General features: G+C 33.2%; 4 protein-coding genes across 6 annotated transcripts in view; 2 read left to right on the top strand and 2 right to left on the bottom strand.

Annotated features, from left to right (window-relative positions):
• LOC106776303 (probable indole-3-acetic acid-amido synthetase GH3.1) lies at positions 1-2,401 on the top strand. Its single transcript, XM_014663709.2, has 3 exons — positions 1-453; positions 628-729; positions 910-2,401. The coding sequence occupies exons 1-3, from the start codon at positions 134-136 to the stop codon at positions 2,267-2,269; spliced, it is 1,782 nt and encodes a 593-aa protein (XP_014519195.1). The 5' UTR covers positions 1-133; the 3' UTR covers positions 2,270-2,401.
• Positions 2,402-9,131: 6,730 nt separating this feature from the next.
• On the top strand, positions 9,132-10,119 carry LOC106777263 (basic leucine zipper 43). Its single transcript, XM_014664829.2, has one exon. It carries the CDS (start codon positions 9,347-9,349, stop codon positions 9,935-9,937), a length of 591 nt encoding a protein of 196 aa, XP_014520315.1. The 5' UTR covers positions 9,132-9,346; the 3' UTR covers positions 9,938-10,119.
• Positions 10,120-16,723: 6,604 nt separating this feature from the next.
• LOC106777923 (transcription factor bHLH49) lies at positions 16,724-20,940 on the bottom strand. 3 transcript variants are annotated; one of them, XM_014665747.2, is made up of 9 exons: positions 20,512-20,940; positions 18,935-20,434; positions 18,612-18,839; positions 18,471-18,536; positions 18,300-18,368; positions 18,110-18,181; positions 17,832-18,032; positions 17,481-17,568; positions 16,724-17,398 (listed from the first exon to the last, which is right to left on the bottom strand). In XM_014665747.2, exons 2-9 carry the CDS (start codon positions 19,826-19,828, stop codon positions 17,361-17,363), a joined length of 1,656 nt encoding a protein of 551 aa, XP_014521233.1. In that variant the 5' UTR covers positions 19,829-20,434; positions 20,512-20,940; the 3' UTR covers positions 16,724-17,360. The 3 variants fall into 3 exon arrangements, with proteins under 3 accessions (XP_014521233.1, XP_022643137.1, XP_014521235.1); XM_022787416.1 differs by having other exon boundaries at positions 18,935-20,333; XM_014665749.2 differs by having other exon boundaries at positions 18,935-20,940.
• Positions 20,941-23,736: 2,796 nt separating this feature from the next.
• LOC106776849 (CBL-interacting protein kinase 8-like) overlaps positions 23,737-26,289 on the bottom strand; it is a 5,347-nt gene continuing 2,794 nt past the window's right edge. Inside the window, exon 2 of the mRNA XM_014664317.1 lies at positions 23,737-24,072. Coding sequence (XP_014519803.1) covers positions 23,737-24,072 — 336 coding nt within the window. The remainder of the gene's footprint in view (positions 24,073-26,289) is intronic.

Below are 26,289 nucleotides of genomic sequence, written 5' to 3'. Positions count from 1 at the left end.
GTGCGCTTGTCTCTCTCACTGCACCACCACTTCTATATCTCTTCTTTTCATACAGAGTAACTCAAATTCTCGTTTCGATCAAGAACATTTTCGCTTCTTCTCTAATTAAATCTTCAATTTTTTAATTCTATCTATGGCTGTGGATTCACCGATTTCGTGCCCATTGGGTCCACCGGCGTGCGACAAGGACGCGAAGGCGCTGCAGTTCATCGAGGAAATGACCCGAAACGCCGACGCCGTCCAAGAGAGGGTGCTGGCGGAGATTCTCACACGCAACGCTAACACAGAGTACCTTAAACGCTTCGAACTCGGAGGCGCCTCCGATCGTCAAACCTTCAAGTCTAAGGTTCCCGTTATCTCTTACGAGGATGTGAAGTCCGAAATTCAACGTATCGCGAACGGTGATTGCTCCCCTATCTTGTCCGCTCATCCTATCTCTGAATTTCTCACCAGGTCATAAACATTTATCTTTTTCTTTTCTAATTATTTTAAATATAATTCATTTCATATATCACTCCTAGTTCTTAAGAAAAATACATAAATAAATTTTAACTAATCAATTATCTTGTTTTAATATTGGGAACTGAAAGAAATTTGGGAATTGTGTTCTGGAATGTGAATATGCAGTTCTGGAACTTCAGCAGGGGAAAGAAAATTGATGCCAACAATTAAGGAAGAACTGGATCGTCGCCAACTTCTATACAGCCTCCTAATGCCAGTTATGAACCTGTAAGTTTCATCACCAAATAATTTAGCTGAAATGTAGGCGTGCTATCCGATAATTCTATTAATATTCTTTTAATAACTTTATATATAAATTTATACTTTTAAAATAATAATAAAAAAATGAGTATTTCTATTTCCTGATCGTATTATTTATTTATTTATTTATTTATTTTAATGGAACAGTTATGTGCCGGGTTTGGACAAGGGAAAGGGCCTATACTTTTTATTCGTGAAGGCCGAAACAAGGACACCGGGTGGGTTAATGGCCCGTCCGGTTCTCACAAGCTACTACAAAAGTGATCATTTCAAGACCCGACCTTTCGACCCATATAATGTGTACACGAGTCCAAATGAAGCAATTCTCTGCCCCGACTCGTTTCAAAGCATGTACACTCAAATGCTCTGTGGCCTCATAGAGCGCAAGCACGTCCTCCGCCTTGGCGCCGTCTTTGCCTCCGGCCTCCTTCGCGCCATCCGATTCCTCCAACTCCATTGGCCCGAACTCGTCCGTGATATCCGATCTGGAACCCTAAGTTCCCAAATCACGGATCCTGCAATAAGGGAATACATGGAGAAAGTGGTAAAACCCGACCCGGAATTGGCCGAGTTTATGACAGAAGAATGTTCGAAGGAAAATTGGGAAGGAATGATCACAAGAATTTGGCCCAATACAAAATACTTGGACGTGATCGTAACGGGGGCCATGGCCCAATACATTCCAACGCTTAACTACTACAGCGGAGGATTACCCCTTGCGTGCACCATGTACGCTTCCTCGGAGTGCTACTTCGGATTAAACCTTAATCCAATGTGCAAGCCCTCTGAGGTGTCGTACACAATCATGCCAAACATGGCATATTTTGAATTCCTTCTCCACGATCCTAATTCTGGGTCTGTCAGTTCAAAACTGGTGGATTTGGTCGATGTGGAGGTCGGAAAGGAATACGAGTTGGTAATCACCACATATGCGGGACTCTACCGGTATCGTGTCGGGGACATACTCCGAGTGACCGGATTCCACAACTCGGCGCCGCAGTTCCACTTCGTGCGGCGGAAGAACGTGTTGCTGAGCATTGACTCCGACAAAACGGACGAGTCGGAGTTGCAGAATGGGATTGAGAATGCCTCGAAGCTCTTGGCTGATTTCAACACGAGTGTGGTGGAATACACGAGTTATGCAGACACGAGAACGATTCCTGGGCACTATGTTATTTACTGGGAGTTGTTGAGCAAGGAGTCGGCGAACGCACCGAGTGAGGAGGTGTTGAATCGGTGTTGTTTGGAGATGGAGGAGTCGTTGAACTCGGTGTACAGGCAGTGTCGTGTTGCGGATCATTCGATTGGGCCATTGGAAATACGAGTTGTGAAAAATGGAACCTTTGAGGAGCTTATGGATTATGCAATCTCAAGAGGTGCTTCAATAAATCAATATAAGGTACCAAGGTGCGTGAATTTCACACCCATAATGGAGTTATTGGATTCTAGGGTTGTGTCTGTGCATTTTAGCCAAGAATTCCCACATTGGACCCCTGAAAGGAGCTAGATTTTCTTCTTTTCTTTTTCGATTTATGTATAGGACTTAAGGAATGTATTGGTGTTTTCATCTAAGAGTGAAGGAATGTAATAAACAACATTTATTTCTTTTTGGCATTATTAAATTTGTTAAATTCTTAAATATTGATCGCGTAAATTAAAATAAAATATCTGAATAGTCACTGTTCAATGAAAGATAAATCACCGTCCCAAGGATTGAGTCATTGGGTCATAAGCTAGCGGCCCAATACCGAGCTGATAGTAGGATTGTAATTTCTTGTTTTATACTTACAGCTCATATTTAGAAATTATTCTGGGGAATCATTAAGCAATTTATATTATCCTTGCATAGTTTATCTCATTGTCTTTGGGGAGAACTTTGTTTATAAATAGAAAAACACATCCAATGCTGACATATTTGGATTTTTTTGGCTTGTAATTAATTAATTAATTTTAAATCAGATTATCCATTTTATATTTGTTCTTCATACCTAGCTTTTTATTGGAATGAGTTGATGTCCACCGAGATATAGTAAAATTCAACATTTTTCTCATAAAGAATACAATTCTGTTTTCGTTTCAAATATAAAAGTTTTCTATATTAAACTACTATTCATTAAAGAAAAAGTTTCATTAAAAATTGTAACAAATATTTTGAATAACATGTGTTTATCGTTTAAATTAATCTCAAAGTCAAACATTTGATAATTTAAGCAAAAAATTTTATACTCGAAAAAAGTGCTATATCAAATCAATTGATAAAATTTTTCTAATAATATTATTCGACACATCTTCTTGTGTTTGCAGATCCTTCACTATTTAAGTTCATGAGGACTTATTGAATAAAGTGGAGATATTACATTCCTTTAATATGATCCTAAATAAAAAAAAAAATCTAAATTTATGAACCAAGCATCATGAATTAAATTTTGACCACACAAGAGAACTGATATAAAATAAAATTGCTCATACAAGAAACTGATATTATGGCATAAAAATAGAATGAATAATGCATAGAAAAATGGAAAAACGTAAACATAAAAAACATAGGCAGAAACAAATCTGGAAAATGGGTTTAAACCCAAAAACTAAAAACTTGAATGTTGCTTGAATGGGTTCACTACAAAAAAAAAAAATGGGGAAAACTATCAAATTTTGTTTGTAAGATATATTTTTGACAAAAATATATATTTTTTGACGGATTAACGAGAACTAGAAATTTATTGATAATTTCACTATCGATAACCATTATCGATGAATATTAAGCATAGATATTACCGATGGACAAATTCATCGATAATTGCTGAATGATATATCTACTAGTAATTATTAACGAAAAAAATCTTTTGATAATTACCAATGACTTTTTTCGTCAATAATTACCAGCAGATATATCCTTCAGTAAGTTTGTCGATAAGGACATAGTAGATTCAGATGCAATGTGATATTGTGTTTATACCCCAAAATCAGATAATCAAACCTGATCAATAAACAATATACCACAAAACCTAAGTTCAATAAACAATATGCAACAAAAGATGTTGATATACATAATCAAAGTATATGTTTATAAAACATAAGTATATAGGGACAAAAAAATATATGTTCATAAACATAAATAATAAGCTAATAATCTAAACAATCATCTTTATGATCTTGTTCATCGCTATACTACTTTGAAGGTTGCTAGACTGATATGGGATGGTTTGGAATGGAGTGTGGTAGAGAGGGTTGTAACTAGGTTAGAAGAATAGTGAAGTGAGGTTGTGAAGACTCAGATAGCAATCTCATGACCAGTTCTTTGAATTGGCAAACTCTTGTGTCAAATCATTGTATTCCTGGTGACATCTTTCTAGTCACCATGTGAGTTGGACAACAACGTCATCGACACTAATGGAAGAAGATGGTTGATGTTTAAGACTATCTCTTCCCATAGTGTAATTTTTAACAAGTTGTCATGCTCCATAGACTCGTCCTTTTTCCTTCCCACCAACGACATCGACTCAACATTGTGTCCTAAACATGTCATCGTCATCATTATACTCTTTTTATGCATTAAAACATGACTCATGCTCAGATATGACATGTGAAAGTCCACTTGAAATTTCTTCCTGTTCAACATTATGCATAATGTAAGTAAAGGATATAGTAGAATAAATTTAAAGTTTAAAGCAAATAATGTTAAAAGTGTTTGTTTAAATGGGTCCTCTAAGACCTTTAATGAACGAACTAGTCAGATCCCTTTTGAAGATGAGTTTGATGAAAAACCTCATCAATGTGGACAGCTCATCCCGACTCTTGTGCTTGTAACAGAATATGAAGTTATATATCTACATTAAAATGCATGTTATATGTAATGGATACAAAAGGAATGAAGGTTTACCATACGACATGAATAGTGATTGATTCACCTATATGCAGGGTCCCACTGAAGCTCTATTCCTCTTGACAATAACATATTTATTATGATAATCTGACGAATTTTAACGTGCCAACAAGGAGTTTCATAAGTGCTTCCCAAGTATCTGTAATTTTCTTAATTATTGCAGTGCTCTAATCTTAATTCCAATATTTCTAATATGATAATAGGACATTCGTAGACAAATTAAAATTTCAAAAAAATCTATTCTATTGAAAGAAATATAAGATACAATTTTTTTAAAACCTTAACCTATACTCTGATAATCAAAGTATAGGTTTCGATTATTTGAAGAACCATAGTTTTGTATTTTAGTTTCCAAAGCATAAGCTACAATTTTATTTAAATAATAACCTATACTTTGAGACAGAAATTACAAAAATGTCAAAACGTTTTCATAAGTTACGTCGTAGTAAAATACGATTTATTTATTTTTTTTGCATTAGTGAAAGTTTACATATTTACATCTCTTATTTATTTATTATATATTGATACTTTTGTACATGGGATGGAACATGTAATTCCTCGTTCTTTTATTTATATGTTATTTATTGCTAATAAAAATATTATAGAATTGGTATTAGAAGGGGAGACAAGACAATTCCGTACTCCCTACTAGAATAAGAAGCACCACAGAAATTGGACAAATGTGTACACATCTTAATAGTGTCATCATGTTTTGCTCCAACTTTTTCTTTCCTCATTTTTTATTTATTTATTTCTTTTTCCGATGAGATGAGCATTTGTAGGCCACTAATTTCCATGGTAAATGCTCTACACTGTGCTTAGCTAAACCTTAACACCCCCGTGCCTCAAAAGGACATCATACAAAACAGGTCAATAATCTACTCAATCTTTATTTCATGCCATAGCTATTGCTCTCCAAGCTTTTAGGTTATTCTTTTTCAACTACGAAAAATAATAAATATCTAAAATGACTCGATTTTACAACCGAAACATTTTAACGTTACAATAATAATGTCAACGTTTTAAGCAATTGAATATCTTATTTTTGGCTTCTTTTCGTATTCTTAAATCAAACTTCATTTGTATATATATAACAATTGTTTATGATGAGTTCTCTTTTCCATAGGATTCATTTATCCGCATAACTATGACTGCCACCTTGAAATAAATGTTAATGCTAGTTACTTGTCGTTTGGTTATAGCTCTTTGAAGCTTTCGCAATAGAGTGGAAGGAATAATGAAAATTCTTACCTAACTCTTCGGATTATTCTAATTTATTCTCTCTATATATTTTTTAATCCATATCCTGTATCATAATGAACCAGAGCTTGCAAGTACAAAAGACTTCGAAGGCGGGACGGTCGATGGAGACTGAATACTTTTTCTGACATGGAAGACCGAACGGTCTGCTGAAAGAAGGGTGGTCACCTGTTGAAGGTCGAACGGTTTCTGATTGTTTCTTCGTGTTCCAAATTAGCTCTCCTTCCTCGTTCTCTGGACCGGGTGAGTGGATACCTGCCAAAGGCACTCGGACGCTCAAGTCAGTCAATGACCGAACGGTAATATCAATAGATGAGAATAATACATAATATGCAACGAGTGCAATCTGGTCTGAAGACATCCTGGAACTTTTATTTATACTGGTTGTAAATTCTAATGCGTTTAATACACTTCAATTGTTAAAATACCGAAATATAAGAAAATACAATGACATTTTTGTAATTTCAATAAATTTGTAAGTCTCAATTAAAAGGAAATCGAAACAAAAAAATTCTATTATCTCAGTAATCAAATTATAAAACTTTATACAAAATTTTACGTGTGTTTTATATAGTAGAGTTTTCTTCTTAATTCCTTTTTGAAAACATATTGTCTCGATTGATCAGATAACCGAAATCTCTCACGTAGTGTTAGGATATATACAGAATTTCACTATTAACTTGCATCCAACAAACAGTGCTTTTTGTGGTGCACCTAACTAGATTCTTCAATATTATATTTTTGTTCTGCATATAGAAGGAACAAAATTTCTTAGCTAAACATGAAATCCAGCCCTAACTAGAAGAAACAGTGTATGATCAGATTCGGTTTTTGGTTTTGAATTTTTGAAAGTGGTGTCACCCAGATAGAAAACTGCTTCTTAATTTTTTAATTTAAAATCGTCCAACCATATTCTGACACGTATAGTGTCAAAATATCATTTTCTTTACATATATAATGGCAAAGCACTACGACATGCCCTTTACAAGGAATTTATAAAGTACAAAGGACTTAGAAGGATCTTCCACATAAATTCCAACACATACTACTAATACTGCTACTACCCTTTCACATATGGTTTATTTCGAATGTTCTTTAATTGTACTTCACCACTATCTGACTTTTTCTTTTTCTTTTCCTCATACCAACCATCTTGTACTTCACCCTTATCAGATTAGTATAGAATGAAGGGAAACGTTCAATAGTGCGGAATCGCCTAATATGTTTATATATGTAAAATGCAGTAATATAACCATTTTTATGCAAAAAAATTAACAACATTTAAAGCATAAAACAATGACATTTGCATTTGCAAGTTGCAGCCAAGCCTCTTATATTTGCCTAAACTTTTTATATCTAATCTTTTGGGGTGTCATGCATGTGGGCCATAATACAGAGACAGATTAGCAAAATAACTAAAACTGTTATCACGAACAATGCTTATTATATTCATTTTGCAAATGTTAAAAAGTTTCTTCCACTTTTTGTTGCCTTGAACGAGATAGGATTAATAAGGTATTTTAGGCAACTACAAAGTTATGAAGTAGTATTTTAGAGAAGAAAATAGATATGGCAGACTCTGATACGTTGTGATCACAAACAAGGTGTTGAGTGAACATGAAGCGATGAAGACCTTCTTCAAATGTGATGGTTACTACAGTGTTTTTGAGACATCTGTAATCTCATAAACTGCTTCTATAATCTCATGCACATAGTGCTATTCAGTTCCCATCCAATCAATTTCGAGGAAGCATAACGTAAAGGATCAAAATTCAAAAGTGAGATAGAAAAGGAAAACCATACTCAACACAAGTCATTTTATTATTTCAGTAATGGATTCCAAAACCTATGACCCTATTTTTTTATAGTTTATCATTTTGATTAGAACTGCACCAAGGAACATAATTTAAAATCACATTATAATAAGAACCCCGATAAACTGGTAAACACAACATCAAAGTTTGTAATCAGGTTCACACCTAGTATTCGTAATTTTATTTTCCTTCATGTGGCTAATAGAACAGTTTACAAGACGAATGGTTGAAATTTAGTGTTAAGATAGGTCAAATATTCTGTTAACTATAATTTAGACATTATTATAATTTGTATAGACGTCGTTTTTTTATAGATGAAAAATCATAGGATGTTATATATAATATAGTACACTAATATCTGAAATATTACACTAAAATTATTTTTTATATGGTATCATATCTTGGTTAGAATTTGTTTTAGCGATATTTGTTGTTTGTTAGGTATATTGTTCGTTTGTTGTTATCAGGCCGTTGTTAGACTACCCATTAATATCTAGTCTCACGTTCAAGATCTATATTCTTTAGTGTGAAGAGTGTGTGTTGGAAATTCCACATCGACGAGAGATAAAACCAATTTAGAATGTATAAGTGAGTGCAAACCTTATTTCATAATTCGGTTTTGTGAGATTGAATTAGACTTAAAATTCACTTGTTAAATATAGGCTTTAGAAAAAAATAATAGCTCCAGCATAGTCCATCTAATATATATATTTTAGTAGCTCGTGAGTCATCATAATTATAAAAACTAATGACCATCAAACATCTTTTAAACTAGCCTATATTGCGTCATGCGTGAAAAGAAATTATTGGGTGTAAGAGTTTAGAGGTTTCAGTATTGCTACAAAATTGGATAGAGACCTCAAGAAAAGCTCTCTTGAAGTTGATTTATGCATTGTTGTAATGTGCTAAAAGGATTTTTAAATGAGCAATCACATTACATGACGCGGCTGCAACATTTGCATTATGATGATGACCACTACAAACACATCAAACAGTAACTATAAACAGGGTTTTACTTTTATGAAAGAGTTCAATGGACCGTAATAAATATTTTTGACGTTTTTATGATCCTAATTGCAATTTCATCACTTTTCTTTGTCAACAATTTTCTATTAAGTAAAGATCACGAGGAATCCAGACTGCAACCATGGCCACAAATGCCATTTAATAACTTGAATGTTTCAAGTCTTAAATTTCCATTACACATTTACAACACTATATTAAAAATGAGTAAAGTGAAGATATAAAGAGCCATAGATAACATATAGATTAGATAGAAGTAACATTATTACACATAGCCACATACATATAACCCAAAAACTTTATGACATGGACTCTGGACAGCCACTTATATGATAAAAAGTGGTCTTCCCCTGAATGTATATCTCATACCACATGCATACATTAGGAGCACTTACCAATTATTGTTGAATTTCTGCTCATGTAAGCTCTTGTAGTACTACATCTCTTCCAAAACTGACCCCACTTTTTTGGCCATCATCTTCTATAAATTCACCCCAATTCCAACACAAGCTTCCCCAGTTCTAATATCATCTCAGACTCTCAATACACCTTACAACCATACCCAAAAAGAATAGTCTTGAAAACTAGTTCCAAACTTCCAACCATGGTTCCTAGTGAGATAAGAGGAGTCCAATATCTAGCACCTGAAAATCCATTCCTAGTTCCACCCAACTTTGGCCTTGTGCAAACTGACATTAATCCAAACCTCCATCTCAACACCCTCTTAAGCAACTTTCCAAACTGCCACTTCCCTCATTCAGGCCTTGAATTTCTTGCTCCTCCCTCCTCATACCTCAGCAGCAACTCAACTTCTGATGAAGCTGATGAAATCCACTTTAACATCATCGACGAAAGGAAACACAGGAGAATGATATCCAACCGAGAATCCGCCCGCAGATCAAGGATGAGGAAGCAAAAGCACTTGGATGAACTCTGGTCACAGGTTGTTAGGCTCAGAACTGAGAACCACAACTTGATTGACAAACTCAACCATATGTCCGAGTCCCATGACAGAGTCTTGCAAGAGAACACACGCCTCAAACAAGAAGCTTCTGATCTCCGCCAAATGCTAGCAGACATGCAAATTGGAACCTCCTTTGCTTGCGCCATGGAAGAATTGGAGGACCTTCCATGCAACAAACCTGATCCCTCAAACCAATCAATCACTCCTGCTGATATGATTCATCATGAATGAGGCTATTCTCCACTATTTACACACAAGCCTATTGCTCCCTCTATATATCTGCTGCCTTCTTTTTACTTTAGATTTCTATGATCTTTGGCTCTCCATCGGAGATCTATGAGTTTAGCAGCATATCATATATGTATCAATTATCAAATAATTTAACAGCTTTACATGTTCTTATCTTTGAATCATTACAATACCATGCGAATTAAATTTACGTCCACAGTACAAAACAAATTACAGTTTATTATCTATCATATCGCCGCGTCCTTATCTTCATGTTGATATGATGAAGCAGTGTACCTAGCCAGAATATCATATTGTCAATTCTCTGTACCCATCATGTAAACTAACAAAATAAAATGGTTCCTACATCATTTTCACACTAAACTAAAACCCCATAACGAAAAAAGGAACAGTTATCACAGAAAAGCCTACTGGGAATAAAAAAGAAATGATCTTTTGCGTTTAGAACTAGCTGCAACAGGTAGCTATATAGAGTTTTATGTTTTGTAGAGGCAACGGGGGGTAAGAAGGTACGCACGTGCAAAAGTAAAACAAGGTATCATAAATCTGAAAGAACACCGAAAAGGGTGTCAGTTGTTGTACAGAGTGTAACAGGGTCAATACGACAAATGGTGGTGGAGGTGCTGGTGGTAGTGGATCATCACAAACAATACTACCACAAGAAGCAAAAACATGTAATCAAAAAGGGTATCCACTAAAAACAAAGAAAACAACTATTCTGAGGGTTTTATTGCATCTTTAATTCTTGTGTCACAAAGGTGGATTTTATAACCAAGAGGATTTCAGGTGTTGCTTCGAACAGTACTTGTAACAAAGCGACAAGGAAGTTCATACATCATCATGGTTCAGCAGCATGTCTTCTACAAAATTGTCAAAATTTGTGTTTCCTTTTGCAGGAGTGTGATCTAAACACTCAACAGCAGATGAAGACAGGTTCTGCTTAAGGTTGGGGATTTGCTCGTATCTTAAAAATTTTGGAAAATTAAAGCAGACATGGGATAAACTTTGATGGATTGAGGGAGGCGTGTGGCAGCTTCATGATTGTATTATTGACAAGAGAATCTTGATAGCATTATGTGCAGATCGTGCAGCTTTTGACAATCGTCAAATCAGGTCACCTTGTTGTTAAAATGCTTGCCAAATTTTGGAGAAAGGTCAAAGGCCAAAACCTTATAATGAAAGTTATTCATGGTTATGAACTGAAAGTTTTCTTTCTACAGCATTTCATGAGCAGTAAAATTGGTTGGAAATCCGTCCAAGCAAATATACGATGAAAAAAAGTTTTTTTAACAGCTTTTTTTTAATAATTTTTTTGATAAAAATTTGTGATTAGTTTTTTTTAAATATTTTTTTAGAATAAATTTAAACAGACTAATAAAATTGTTCCATAATAAAAAAATTATTAAAAAAAAATTATTAAAATATCATTATTGAGAAATTAGGGTTCTTTGTATGAACCTTTAAATGTTCAGATTTTACCCAAAACTATTTTATTTGCACTTTTATCATCAAACTTCCTTAAATTTAGACATTATGTTATGACATTAAATACTCACTGCATTTTAAATACTCTACCAGATGAATGATGCAAATATGCAATTAAATTAAAAACACAACTATATAAATATTCAAACAAAGTGTGAAATTATGTGTTTTTTTCTCTGAAGTTATCCATGTAATTTAGAATTTATCATAAATTTAATGTGAAGAGAAAATATAAGCTAAAATTTGTCAATAAATTTTGACGTAAATTTACATAAGTTAGTATATGGTCCAACATAAATTTTATTTTTTTAGATAAATTCAGTTGAGTTGGTTTTGCCTTATAACCAAAACTTAAAATAAAATAAAAAATAAAAACACCTATTTTAATTTAGTTACTATATAAGGAATTCAATCTGAAAACAAATTAACTAAAAATGATCTACTTTAACCTAAAATATAGTTATTCAATAAAATTAAACTAATTACTATCTATGTTGGAAAAAGGTTATTCGTTGAAAGGTTGTTCCTTGTAGTTTTATTTGTAGGATGTATTCCTTAAAGAATGGATATTTGATCATTAAACATCTTAAACATTATGTTATTATGCAATATTCATAAAGGTAATTTTAAACTTTAGCAAATATTTAAATGTGTTACCTCTACCGGGATTCAGTAATATATGTTTAAATGATAACTTCCATACAATACAATACATGAGATAATAGTCACATTGGAACAAATCAGCTTTCCTATTCCACTAAAATGATAAACAAGTGAAAAAAATTAGTTCCATGCAACTTTAAAATAAAATAATTAATATTGTATGTATTAGAAATTCTCTATATCCATAAGATACATAAATTGCTATAATCTTATTTTTCTCTTTTCACTTAAAATGTTTGTTTCAACCTGACAAGTGCCTAATATTAGTTTATTTCAATTTGAATAGACATTTATCTTGTTATAATTTTATGTAATATCCATATTAATCATCCCAATTTTACTTGTTTTATAGGAACAAAAGAAATTAGAGAGTCTGAAACAACACGATTGTAGCACTAAACGAGGGCTTAAGCCACAAATAGAAACATGGAAGTTTTCCTCAAACCCTAAGATGAGGCTCAAGGCATGGAAAGTCTTTCATCCTGAAGTCATATGAAGAACATAAATACATGACAATCCTAGTGGACAAGTTGAATGGTTCCAAGAGAAAACAAAGTAGAACCATAAAAACAACAAAAATGGTAACAAGATTATGACAAGTATGAATAACACATAAAAGATAGTTAGGGAACCAAGGAAACTTAGCTCTTGAAGAACCAAGGCTCTTGATACCACATGATAGCAACCTCTTTATGCTAGGTTGGGCTAAAGCTAGGAGACGTGCTTTGAGGGGCGTCTTCATGGATGGATGGTGTAGAAATGTGATGGTAAATTGTCCAAGGATGATGAGTTAAGGTGTGGATGGTGTAGAAGCTCGTAGCCTCTAGGAGATATGGTGGTGGTGGTGTAGTGTTTGGTGGCTCCAAGATAGGTGAGGCTAATTAACTCAAGGAGGAAGGTGACTAGAGAGGCCTCTAAGGTTGCTCTAGTCTTGATCTAGGAAATGTATGTCCAAATTTGTGTAGCATAACATTGATAAACTTCCAAGATCATTACAAGAGAGGAGACACTTTTATATATAGGCAAGGGTGTCTTATAGAAACCCTAAAAACATGATCTCTCACATTTGCACTCATTGGCCAAAAATGAGGCCTTCTAAGGAGTGGACATGTGTCCACAAATGAGGGGAGGACATATGGCTACTCATAAAACACAATCCTCTCCAATCCTAAAGTGTCATGTGGCCACTACTAAAAGCAAATCCTCTCTAATGGAAGTATGACACATGACAGATACTTTCCATATGGTTTAGATATCCAACTAAAGAAAAACCTTAAGCTAATTAGGCCATAATACAAGCCTTAAACAATCCTAACTACTTGGCCGAAATACATGGCCTAAAGAAACCTACACTAATTGACCGAATACATTTCCTAAATAAACCTATAGTGTTCTTCTAGCTATGCTCCATGATGGATCCAAAGGTGGTCCATAAGGTAGAGTTGATACCATTTTCAAGGACGACTTCCACTCTTCTTGAAGGTGTTTGACCATGGTTAAGGGATTTGTCATCAAATGTGGCTCTAGAAGGGGGGATGAATTGAACTTAAAACAAATTTAAAAACTATGCTCACAAATATACAAGTAAAAGCGAATTTACTAATAAAATTAGAAGTGTTGGGAAGGAAAAAATTCACACAACGTGTTTATATGGGTTCACGTCCATCTAAAGCTAGATTCAATCTCTTAAGCATCTATTAAGAAATTCTAGTAATCAACGCATTTGATAAGCAAAAATTATCACATTCTCTAGGTTACACAAGTTTTAACCTCTCTAGGTACATGAGTACAAACCTCTCCAGGTTACATCGAGTATCAACCTTTCTAGCTATTCTTCTCAATCTCCATCTAAGATGAAAATCTCTCAATTACAATAAATAATCAAATGAAACTCTCTCACCAATAGTGTACAATAACACTCACAAGTTACAACTTCACATAGTGAAGAAGTTTACAATATTCAATTTCTCAACACTTTGTGCTTTCTCTTTTCTTTTGTTTATATTCTTGTTGTATGGCTTTACATTCATTTTGTAGTTGTTGCATTTGCAAGCCATTGACAATTTAAATTGCAAATTTTCATTTTGCAATCTTCTTAATATGGAATAACTTGATCAATTTTTCCAATTTGATTTTCATTCTTCAAGACTTCAATTTTGAATAATTGATGCACTTGAACTCATTTGCTTTCCTTTTACTACTAAGCTCAAACTTGATTGGAATTGTGCTCTCTTCAGCTTCACAATTGTTCTATTAAGGAAACTTTGTGAAATTTGATTTGAATCGTTAAAGCAATAGTACTATTCAATCAAACAAATAATTCATTCCTCAATTAGATAGAATATTTCCTTAATACTTGATGTTTGACTATTTTCTTTCCAAAATCTAAATGTGTATTAGATCACCAAAACGAATTGTATCTCTTTTAATTATTTAGATTGTCTAACACTTGGATCGTTTAATGTTTAAGCTACCATGTGTCATGTAACTCTTTGGGTCATCTAACACCTTGGTCGCCTAACATCTTAGTTGTTTAATACCTTAGTCATCTAATATAGAGACTTGGGTTATCTAAAGCTTTGAACGTAATGATACTGTTTATTTAACACATTGACTCATTTAATCCTTAAACTTGTCTAATGCTAAGACTTTGTCTTTGTATTTACCAGACTTTTGACTTTTATTTACACACATGATGTATAAATATTAATCATTTAAACACATGCAGACAACAATACACATCATATATTTTGATCTTTAAAATATATTGTTCAATTTCTTAACCTTACTATATTTATTCAAAATATCAATCACCCCTAAATAGAGATTTACTCATCTGATAGATTGTCACGTTATTATAAAAACCTTATTGGTTACTAGAGCTTGCCTACTTCAACAACTAGTGTATTTAAGAATAATTAGAATAATGTTTGAGATTATTTGGTTAAGGTAACTTACTTGATATTGATGAAATTTTGTTTAAAAATGATACTTATGAGCTAATAATACCAAATTAATACCCTTACAGTTGATAAGAGATGAACAGAAGAATGCTCTATAAATGAGTGATGGTCAAATGAAGTACTTGTTTGACCCATCAAACAATACATTCATCATACTCTTGAATTTGTTTCGGAAGTCACTGACTTGTTGAGGGAAAAATGTCTTTTAATTAATTTTAAAAAAAACATTATATACTTTATTGAATATTCAACCCTCGAGAAACTTGATGTATTATTTAATAAGTAATATTTTTTATGTTTATTTATATGGTATACATGTTTTTTTAAAGTTAGTTTACCCTTTATTTTAGTGTTTTGTTTTATATATATATTGAAGTTTATATTTCTTTTAGTGACATCTTTTTGTAATATTTGTAAATTTATTTTGGACGCCTATGAGGAATAGAAAGTGCATGAAAAATCTTCTTTAATTGTGGAACAGTAGGTGATGGGGTGATGGCCTAGTTAGATAATACACTTCATTTCTGCGAGTTAGATGATCTACTGAAGAATGTTTGGTTAATGTTTAACTCGATATGTCATAGAAATAAAGAGTATTGGATTTACCAATACATGAAACAAAGTACTATTGTAGTTCCTTCAAATATATTTTCTTTTTTGTTTAAAAGCTTTTTTTATCCCCATTTCTATCCAAATTATTCAATGCAATCTTTCAATTTTTTAAGAGTCCTTGTTTTTTATGAAATTTTTTTAATGATTTTTTTTTCATTATATTAATACCGACACCGTTTAAAGAGTAAATAATAATAAATATTTATTGTAATTACGTCATTTGCAGAACAACATTAAGTATCATTTATAGTACCACGTTGTCAACTAATATTTAACTAATTCTAACACGAACAAACTATTAACTCTTTTAATAACAGAGTGAAAATTACATTGAAAATGGAAAAAAAATTAAAAGAAATTAAAAACAAATACCCAATTGAATAATTCTAATGCAAAGAAAAATTAGAAACCTGTATTAAATAATTGCTAAAGATATAAATTGAGAGACGGTGTAGAATAACTTCAACAACAAAAGTAAAGCTAGAACTCAAAAGACTATTACTTCATAGCAAAAATATAAACATTTTTTTTATGGAAAGTCTTTTAACAATTTTTTTACTGAAATAAATTCAAACAAACCAATCAAATTAAAAAAGAATTGTTAAAATGTTATTATCCATTTTTATTATTTAAGTAGTATATTTTGCTATTCATTAAATTTTTACAAGTCAACAACTTCGTACTCATTCGTTAACTTATGAGTCAACAACTCGTACTCATTTATTAATCATTTAAAACATTCAAACCAACTCGATTCACTATAAATTATCATTAAATAAATTATTTATTTAATTACAATTTTGTGAATTGGTAAATTAACATAGCTCACTACAATTTCAATTATATTCTGATAAACCAAATTTAAATGAACTGAAAATTAATCCTACGTAAGAAAATTTTTTTTTTTTCTAATCCATTGAGAACTCGTGGTAAGAGTGTAACTCATTTTGATAGCTTTACCAACGGCGGATCCTCTGTAATTTATTCCCTCCTCTGTTTACACAATGCAGAATATTGACCAACGTCCATGAATTTAAGCTCGATAGGCACAATATAATGCTGACCGTGATACTCAGGAACAAATTATCAGTTACATTGCAAGGAAAGAGTCTAAAAAAAAGCTTACTAAAGTGTCATCTACATCTGAAAGTGGTCCATGAAAGAATGTAACATAGTTAATTGTTGGGCAGAAAAAGCATTACATTATGTGCAAGCAAGCAACTAGAAAGAATCAAAATGAAAAGCATTAACAGTTTCTCATAGCACTTTGTAAGCTATGCTCAGCCCAAAAAAAAATTGCTTTAGCATTTCTCCAGGTTCATCAGACTCAGTGAGATCCTGTCTTTACATTCTTTAATATATCCAGTGAGCAAACCTATTTTGATAAAATAGAATTCCACTTCTAAGCATATGATACATATATTCACGCTTGAAAAGGGAAACATCCTTAAATACTGCTCTACATCCTCTAACCTAGTAGAGTATGTCACTGCCCTCAAAAGGCCTAGACACCAGAACATTACTCAGTAGTATCTCATCTAAAATATATTGCATGGAATTATGATTATGGCCTTCAAGTTTGGTGAGCCTTGTGTAGAACTCTCAGATTTAGTTATTTGGACCTGACAAGAATGAAAGCCAAATACGTGCTGTAGGGAAGATGAATGTACGTAGAGTAAACATCAAAGTTCAACTTTCATCTGACTTGATGACACAGTACCTACAACAGCATGTAGCAAAGGTAATTTGACTGAAAAAATGTAACTTAACTAAAAGGGGTTTATTTGTTGGGGAATGCATACCATCAACATTTTCATTACTCAGGGGAGCAGTTGTTGCAAAACTCATCTGTACGACGTTGTGAAGCTCGTCGTCCCATACATCAGATAGCTATTACAAATTGTGTATGAAAATAAAATGATTAAAGAATATAGTCAGGCAAAACATTGGATAAACAACAATTTAACATAAGCATAGGTAATTTGTTGTAAGTTTGGTTGACGGAGGATTTTCAACATTGCTTATGTGCCACAATCCATACCAAACTATCATAAATGTAGCACCCAAACTTGAAGTGTTTACTCACATAAACAGAGAAATTAAATTATGTGCATGGTGAATGAGAAATGCTTGACATTCCAATGGATGAATACCTGATTTGGCTCCTTCAATTCACCATTTAAGGGAGCTAACTGTTGATGGATGTTTCTTTGAAGAATGTCAGCCGAGTTTGCCATGTTGGGAATAATTTGATGAATCAGCCCTGGTTGAGATGGATGTAATGGAGGAAAAGCCATGGATATATCTAGAGGAAACCCTAGACCAGAAGAAGGACCGGGCCGATGTTGAAGAATCTGACATATGATGTAACACGGTGATCAGGCACTTGAACAGAATATAAATCTGGTATGTAAATAAACTGATAACTTACATCTTTTGCAAGAAGTCCTTCAATATTAAAATCCAGCCGCGGATTTACTGTTGCAAGTTTCATAGACAAAAACTGCCAAATGAAAAAGATGGGTGTCAATTTAACTTGAAAAAAAAAAATGTATGCTTAAGCAGAACCAGAAGATACATTGCAACAAGTGGCAATAGAGAGAGAAGTTTCCCACCCATACCTCAACCTGTCTCTGAAGTGATTGTACATAGTTGATTATTTCATCTAGCATTACTGCCTTGCCAGTGACCTAAAAGGATAGAAAGTAATAAGAAAAGTGTTAAAGGAATGTGATACCAGAACAGATAATACTATGACAGTGAATTCTTCAAATTTCAAACTCAGAAGCCACCTTGCTGCATCCCGGTACAAGGTCTTGAAGAAACTTCATCCTTTCACTTATCTTTTCCCTCCTAACCTGCAGTGAAAATCTAATTTAAAATTCTTCATCCAAAAGCTTCATTTTCATGACAGAGTTCTCACAAAATCTTACTCTCTCAGCAAGGCTATGGCTATTTGTTGCTTGACCCCGGCGAGCCCTAACATGTATGTATTCCTCCTTAGGTGGATCAGAAGCTTGAGACCCTAGTTTGGCATTCTTCCCAGAAGACTTGGTTGCTGGAATTGGTTGATGGCCTACCATCTGTTGATTGTCAGAGTTGTCCTGAGCAGCATCATTAGGAATTTCTGGAGCTCCATTGCCTTTCCCATTATCAGCGTCCTACCACAATGAAAAGAATCAAATGGATAAGAGGATATAGCATCACAGCGTCACACATACAGTAGATACATCTGAATCACAAGCCACAACCATACCAGCCCACTTCTTTTCCTTTTCTTTGAGTTTAGCCCTTTGATTGAAGGCTCTCCACTAGCACCTTCCAACAATGGAGAATCATCCTGGCCACCACCATCATCACTAGATTCAGCTCTATCAGACTCATTAGCAGGCCTAACAAGAGATAGCTTCCCATCATCTTGAGACGTAATATGACCTTCACTTCTTTTATCACTCTTGAGAGGGCTTCCTTTAGAAGCCAGATGCTCAACAGATGGAGACAAATCTTTCGTAGCTTCAATTACATTCATATCACCTCCTTCAGATTGCCCTTCAGTTACAGATTTCAACCCATGGCCTGCAATAGCATCTCTTGCTCCATAAACCCCTGTTGATTGAGCAATACCATAAGAGTTCACCATATCAGTAAAATTCCCTCCACTGAAGCATGAGAATCTTGCAGCTCTCTCAATGAATCCAGAATCAGTTGGAAACTGAGATAAACTGTGCGGAAACAACCCCGGGCCATTCTGTAACATAGAATTAGCAGGGCTCCAAGCCATTTCAAGTGTTCCATGATGAACCTGAGCTACTCTTCCAAAGCCAAAGCCATCTTTTCTTATTCCAGCAGTATTTGAAGAACCCCCATTGTTGTGGACATCAAAATCACAAAATCCCAGGTTTCGGGAGCCGGTGGTGTTGTCCCAGTAGCTTGCACCAAAAGAGTCCACCATTGAAGCAGAGGAACATGAAGACGAACCAATCAAATCCCCTCTGCTGGCATTCACAGAATTTCCCATGGCAACCAAACCTGCAGAAGAATTTGCAAGATTTGCACCCCCGAATCTCCAATCCGAGTGCATACCACTAGAATAACCCATAGGATCCTCGTTTCTATCCACCTCGAACTTCTTTTTGTCACTCATATCCATCCCTCCTCAACAACATATACCAAACCACTTAACTAGCAGATTATTTTCTATGATCTTTTTTCCTAACTAATTGGTAATCAGAGGAAATTTAACAGTAAGTACCTTCAACAGTGACCAAATATAAAAAATGGTCAAATTTCAAATAAACAAAATAACAAATGGAGCCTCCTAAGCATCAATACAAATTCAACAAACATGATTCCATCACAAGCATCAACCAGAATCCAGGAAAACCTTGAGAGAACTGAAGGAACTAGAAACTTGGCTAAGTTCTTGAAGCACAAAAAAAAGGCTAGATGCAGGAAGAGAAAAGGAGCTTGAGTAAATGATGGTAAAATTTGCAAGAGGCTCAAACAAAATCCAAGTACCCAAAAGATGTACCAAAGTTCACACGAGCATGGCAGCTACCATTTCCAAAGCCAACACTGAACTTGAAGTACCAAAAATCATAAAGAAGGCCCCCCCAGGAGAGAGAGAAGCTAAAACTGACTGTTCAAAGAAAGGGCTGAAAAGAAGTCCATGGAAACAGTCAATTATGCAAACAACATTGATTTCAGCATAATAAATACCCCCATTCAAGCCCTAGTCAGTGTTACAGAACCCAACCTGCAAAGACAGAGAGAGAAAAGAAGATTATAAAATTACAAAAGGACCCAACTTTAAAAGTGGGAAGACAAAGATACCCATTTCTGATCCTCCAACTTTCGGAACTCTGCCTTCCATTCAAGCTTTTTCCTCAAATCAAAACCACTTTATTCAATTTGGGATTTCTTCAAACTTGCTCCTTCATGACAAACGTGCCTTTTACTGTGGCACATGGAGAGAGAGAGAGAGAGAGAGAAGAGGAGAAAAAAACAATAACGGTAGTAGAAAGAGAAGAAAATACAGCTAACAGACCAATGTGTTTATGAAGGAGAGTGTAGAAAGAAAAAGGTAATGGCATAGAAGCTCCATTTATATACCTCACGCTCGCATCAAAAAGAGAGCTTTTGATGATTAACCACCGCCACAGGTACTGTAAAATAATAAATAAGAGTAATAAAAAGACCTGCCCCTTAAGGTCCTCTTCCTCAATTTTGAGAAATTAATAATGATTGTTTATCATACTTTTTCATATTTTTGGGGAACTTCTATGTGATAATCATATCAGTTTGAGCTAGCAACTGACATTGCCAACTCTTACCTGGGCTGTTTTTCTCTTATCTTATTGAATTGTCCTTTATTACGCCTTGAAAGAAGTGCATGGAGGATCTTTAATAACCCATTTTCCTCTAGTTTTGGTCAAGGCCCCCAAATCTAGCTGGGGTCATCTATTCATTTCTTTTTTTGCCTGCAATATAAAAAAACTCTTATAAACCAAAAACAAGCCATATGGGTCTTGCACTAAGGATTATTATTATTGTTAGATGCATTGTCTAGGTTCTTAGGGTTCTTAGAGAGAGAGAGAGAGAAAGAAAAGGGAACATTAAAAGAAGATACATTGTCTGTGCCAATGCACCCTTTGCAACGTCTTATGCATCATACTCTATTGTTTGTTTGTAGTGCCTATCAAATAATCAAAACAAAAGAGATAACCATTGCTTTCAAGAATTAATGCCCAACATAAATAATTCCAACCATACTATTTCATCAATTTAACTTTGTTTATGGAAGAAAAACTAAAATATAAACCAAACTTTAGAAATTTAAATTATAACTAAACTAAAAATTTATATGTGTTTTTTGCTCTACTTTTGACCATTCTGGTGAAGAAACTTTCTACAGTTAGACTCTTTTGTTTATATGAAATTGACGTTCACTTCAGTTTTTGTTCCTTCATTTTAAATGAGGTGTCATAACAAATTCCAGAAACTTTTTTCATTTCTATTTTTACTCAAGCATTTCTCACATTTCAAGCCGAACACTAAACAACATCAAGTTAACAAAAGGAATAGACTTTAAATAAGGAAAAGGTAAAAAGAATATGTCATAAGATTTTTAATAATGACTATATTACTGCTTTATTCTTGAAACACAGCCAATATGGTTTTTGTTAAGGTGGTAAAAAACGGGTCAATTTGTTGATCCATGTATCACATATTCATCAATTCAATTAGATTCTTCACTTGAGCAGATTTGAAAAAGTAATCGAGAAAATTTGAAGGTAATTTTTTTATTGTTTATTTGAAAAGATTTAGAAGTAAATAAGAGTAGATTTGGAAGTAAAATTTGTGAAAATTAGTGTACAATTTTTGAGAATTAGTATAAAATTTAATTTATATGACGGATTAAAAAAATTTACTTTCAAATGCATTCTCACTTACCTCCAAATCTATTCAACTAAACAATAAAAAGAATTATCATCAAATCTTCTCAATTACTCTCTCTCAAATCTACTCGAGTGAACAAGACATTAATGAATCAATCCAATTAAATTTATATTTCGGTAAACTTAAAAAGATTGAGTTGGATTCAAATAACTCTAGATTAGTGAGTTAAACGCATCTCTTAATTAAAAAAAATATATATATATATATATATATATATAACTTTTTAAACTAATATTTTGTTAAATATATAATCAAAATTCAAAAAAATTTAAATCTATTTTAAAAAAAAAAAATCTCATTTTATACATTGTCTGGTTAGGTTTGTCTTTGGTTGTTTGGTAAAAGAGAGTAGGGTCTGATTTAGGCATACTGGAATAGCCCAGTTCCTGATAGCTTCATTTTGAGTCCATTACTGTTTTTTTCTTTTATGGCTTATTTACAGTGCATACTTTAGTGAACCATTTTCTGCATGTTGGATACATTGGCATGGCCCAATCTTATGGATCAAATGAACAGCTGGCCACTCTTTTTATTATCATTAAAAATGACAAAATATAAAAAAAAATAAAAAATAAATAAATAAATAAATAAATATATATATATATATATATATATATATATATATATATATATATATATATATATATATATATATATATATATATATATATATACACACACACCGACGCTCTTCTTAATTTGGGCCTAGCAGCAAAGTCCTTTGGCACAAACATCCTTTTTCAATAAAAATGTTGGTTAAAACCACTTAGGCGTCCCTGTTTTCGTAAGGTCTTCCACTTTGGTCCCTTTTTTATAAAACATCCCAATCGGGTCCTTAAAAGTGCCAATTTGGTTGAAATTAACCCTTCCCGTTAAAATTTAGTAACGGTGTTAAATGTTGGCAGATTTGGATGGAGGACGTGGCAACATTTTTAAACCTGGCGGATAATTGAGTGGCACGTGGCTATTGTTAACTGATAAAATGAAATTAAAAGGGGATCAGGGTTAGTAAATTAGAATAGGGGATTAGGGTTAGTTAATTAAATAAGGGAATTAAGGTTGAGTGAATTAAAAAAGGGGAATTTGGGTTCTGGTAAATCAAAAAGGGATATGAGAGGTATCATCTGAAAGTTCATTAGCAATCGTAAGTGGAGACGATCCAGAATTGTAGCTCAATCGCGGTTTGGAGCTTGGTCATTCCCTATTTGGACTTCAATCGCGACTCGATGGTAGGTGTCCGTCAAAAGGTTAATGAAGATGCTTTTAAACATTTAATGTCCATTCCTCCAAGGTTTGTCATTCTTACGATTGGTAATGAAGGTTTGTAATTCTTTAGATAAAGAAGAGAATCATCGACTACAGGTTTCAGCAGCAAAACAAAAATTATCAAAATTTGCAACCAAGGTTAGGAGCCTGTGCCACAGAAATACGATCGATCACCGTGATCATAGATTAACACAAACCACATGACATAATCCAATAAAAAAAAGAGAAAAGAAAAAAAAACTAGTCACGTAATGATCAGGTAACCAACACAATCCTATAAAACAAAAAGGAAAACCCAAAAGTAGACTAAAACGAAGTCGAAAACTTTATCCCTTAAACCTGTCCAAAATCTGCTAACTTGAGCACCCCGTCATCGGAAACTAAAAAATTCGCGGGTTTTAAGTCTCTATGAACGATCATATTCCGGTGGCACTCATCCACAGCAGTCAGAGCCTGCACCATCCACCTCTTAACCTCACCGACTCCGACACCACCTTTTTCGATCACGGCGGCGAGTTCGGTTCCGAGAAACTCGAGCACGAGAACCGCGTCCTCGTCCTCGCGCCAGAAGAACTCGTGCAGAACGACCACGTTTTGGGACCCTCTCAGGATCCGCAGCGCTTCGATTTCGCGAGACGCCGATTGGGAATCGTGATACCTCTCAGATCCCTTTTTGATTTACCAGAACCCAAATTCCCTTTTTTAATTCACTCAACCCTAATTCTCTTTTTTAATTAACTAACCCTAATCCCCTATTTTAATTTACTAACCCTAATCCCCTTTTAATTTCATTTTATCAGTTAACAATAGCCACGTGCCCCTCAGTTATCCACCATGTTTAAAAATGTTGCCACGTCCTTCATTCAAATCTGCCAACATTTAACACCGTTACTGAATTTTAACGGGAAGGGTTAATTTCAACCAAATTGGAACTTTTAAGGACCCAATTGGGATGTTTTATAAGAAAAGAACCAAAGTGAGAAGACCTTACGACGCCTAAGTGGTTTTAACCTAAAAATGTTTGTTTCTTGTAATTCTTAAAATCTCAACTTTTTTCTACAAATAAAATAAATTTTCGATTACTCTGCATAGTCCAGTAATCGATTCTTTTATAAAAAATTAATTAAAAGATAATTTCCACATTTTTTTTAATATTTGTATAGTCTTTCATTTCATCTAACATATCTAAATAAAGATATGAACATTTGTGTAATCTTCTACATCGTATTTAATATCTTTAAAAAAAAAATTCAAAAATACGTTTTTATTTGTATTGTTCTAGTACTATATTTTTTTCTCAAAATAATTCAAAAATATGTTTCTTTTGATACTTATAAGGATGTTTGAATCGTCTTGTAATCACTGGATCATTTGTTTCCTTCAAGTTGAAATTTTTTCTTTTCTTCAAAATAAAAAATAAATAAATAAAATTTTAAAAAACTAAAGCATCAACATTTTTTCAAATAGTTTTTTAAGAACTACATTATTCTTAATTTTTCATTGTGAATGGAAATATGTAAAACTAATGTCAGTCCTAGTTTAATTCATTTTTCAAACAATCCAAAATTTTTCAGATAGTTGTTCTTTTCTATTGTGAATAGAAATACTTAAAAACAATATCAATCTTTATTAGGTTCATTTTTCAAACAATCTAAAATTTTTCAGACAATTTTTCATAAAGAACATACTTGTGATATCTTATTTTGTATAAGAATATGAAGGAATTATGATTAATCCTTAGTTGGTTCAAAAAACTAAAAAAATATTTTTGTTTCTTTTGTACATTTTTTTATTATGATATTTTTAGATTAAAAAACATCATGAAAAATCACATCCATTTACTTGTCTATAATTAAAGTTATTCTAACACTTTCCTTATGTGTAATTGACTCTCAAAACCAAAATCTAGTTCTCATAAATCATGTTTTATTTTTCGATATTTCATAGTTTTTCAAGATAAATTATAATGACAACTTCAAAACCTCTATTTTAAATCACTTTTATTTTTGGTTTGTTGCCATGTTGTGACTTCGGTTGCGACATTCATTCTCAAAGATAGACACTCACAACCAAAATTAGTTATAATAAATCTACTTCTTCATTCAACAATGTAAGACCCTAAAAAAAATTATAGAGCATAAATTGTGTTGGTAATAGTCCCTTTTTGATCTAGTGGTTGTGTTTTAATTTTGATTAATGAATAAATATTTTTTTTTGTTTGTTTTATTAATTTAATTTATCCTTTCCTGTGGAAGCATAGGCTAGAAAATATTTTATCTTGCTGTTTTTTTTTTTGTTTTTTGTTTCAACGTGGGGTCCTCTTGCCATGCAAATAAGAGTTAGTGGTAGGGCCCTTAGTTCGTTTAAAATTCTGGTATCAACGTGAATAAAAAGCACAAAATCAGAGTTAGTTTTTAGTGGTTACATATCTTACCGAAAAGATAGGCAACCGAAGGGGTGAACGGTTAGGGTTAATGGATTTATGGGTTATTAAAGTAGAGAGGTGAAGGGAGATTAAATTATTTTTCTGGTTACAAAAGTTTGGAAAGCAGAAAGAAAAGATAGTGTCACTAGTAAAAAAATCATATTTTATGACGTACAAAAACAAACTATGACGTATATAGTTTTGTACATTATAACAGGTCTACATATTTTATGACGTAGCAAAGATTTACGTTATCTGAACATATTATGACACTCTTTCTAGAAGAAATAACTCTAATGAATGTGAACATAAATAATTTTACTCAATTAATATTATGACACTCTTTCTAAAATTAGACCATTTTTTTTATATGAATATTGAAGAAAATTGTTTCGAATTGATATTGAGTAAAATTATCTATGTTCACATTCATTGGAGTTATTTCTTTTAGAAACAGTGTC

This window comes from Vigna radiata, chromosome 11, assembly GCF_000741045.1.
Source record: "Vigna radiata var. radiata cultivar VC1973A chromosome 11, Vradiata_ver6, whole genome shotgun sequence".
NCBI lineage: Eukaryota > Viridiplantae > Streptophyta > Magnoliopsida > Fabales > Fabaceae > Vigna > Vigna radiata.
Note: the sequence above shows the minus strand (reverse complement) of the source record. Positions and strands in the feature narration are given on the sequence as shown.

Coding starts and splice junctions, on each gene's coding strand:
- LOC106777263 (XM_014664829.2), top strand. CDS start 9,347: ATGGTTCCTAGTGAGATAAGAGGAGTCCAATATCTAGCACCTGAAAAT.
- LOC106777923 (XM_014665749.2), bottom strand. CDS start 19,828: ATGGATATGAGTGACAAAAAGAAGTTCGAGGTGGATAGAAACGAGGAT. Junction 18,369..18,470: donor TTGTACCGGGATGCAGCAAG/GTGGCTTCTGAG, acceptor CTATCCTTTTAG/GTCACTGGCAAGGCAGTAAT. Junction 18,182..18,299: donor CACTTCAGAGACAGGTTGAG/GTATGGGTGGGA, acceptor TTCATTTGGCAG/TTTTTGTCTATGAAACTTGC.
- LOC106776303 (XM_014663709.2), top strand. CDS start 134: ATGGCTGTGGATTCACCGATTTCGTGCCCATTGGGTCCACCGGCGTGC. Junction 454..627: donor ATCTCTGAATTTCTCACCAG/GTCATAAACATT, acceptor GTGAATATGCAG/TTCTGGAACTTCAGCAGGGG. Junction 730..909: donor CTAATGCCAGTTATGAACCT/GTAAGTTTCATC, acceptor TTAATGGAACAG/TTATGTGCCGGGTTTGGACA.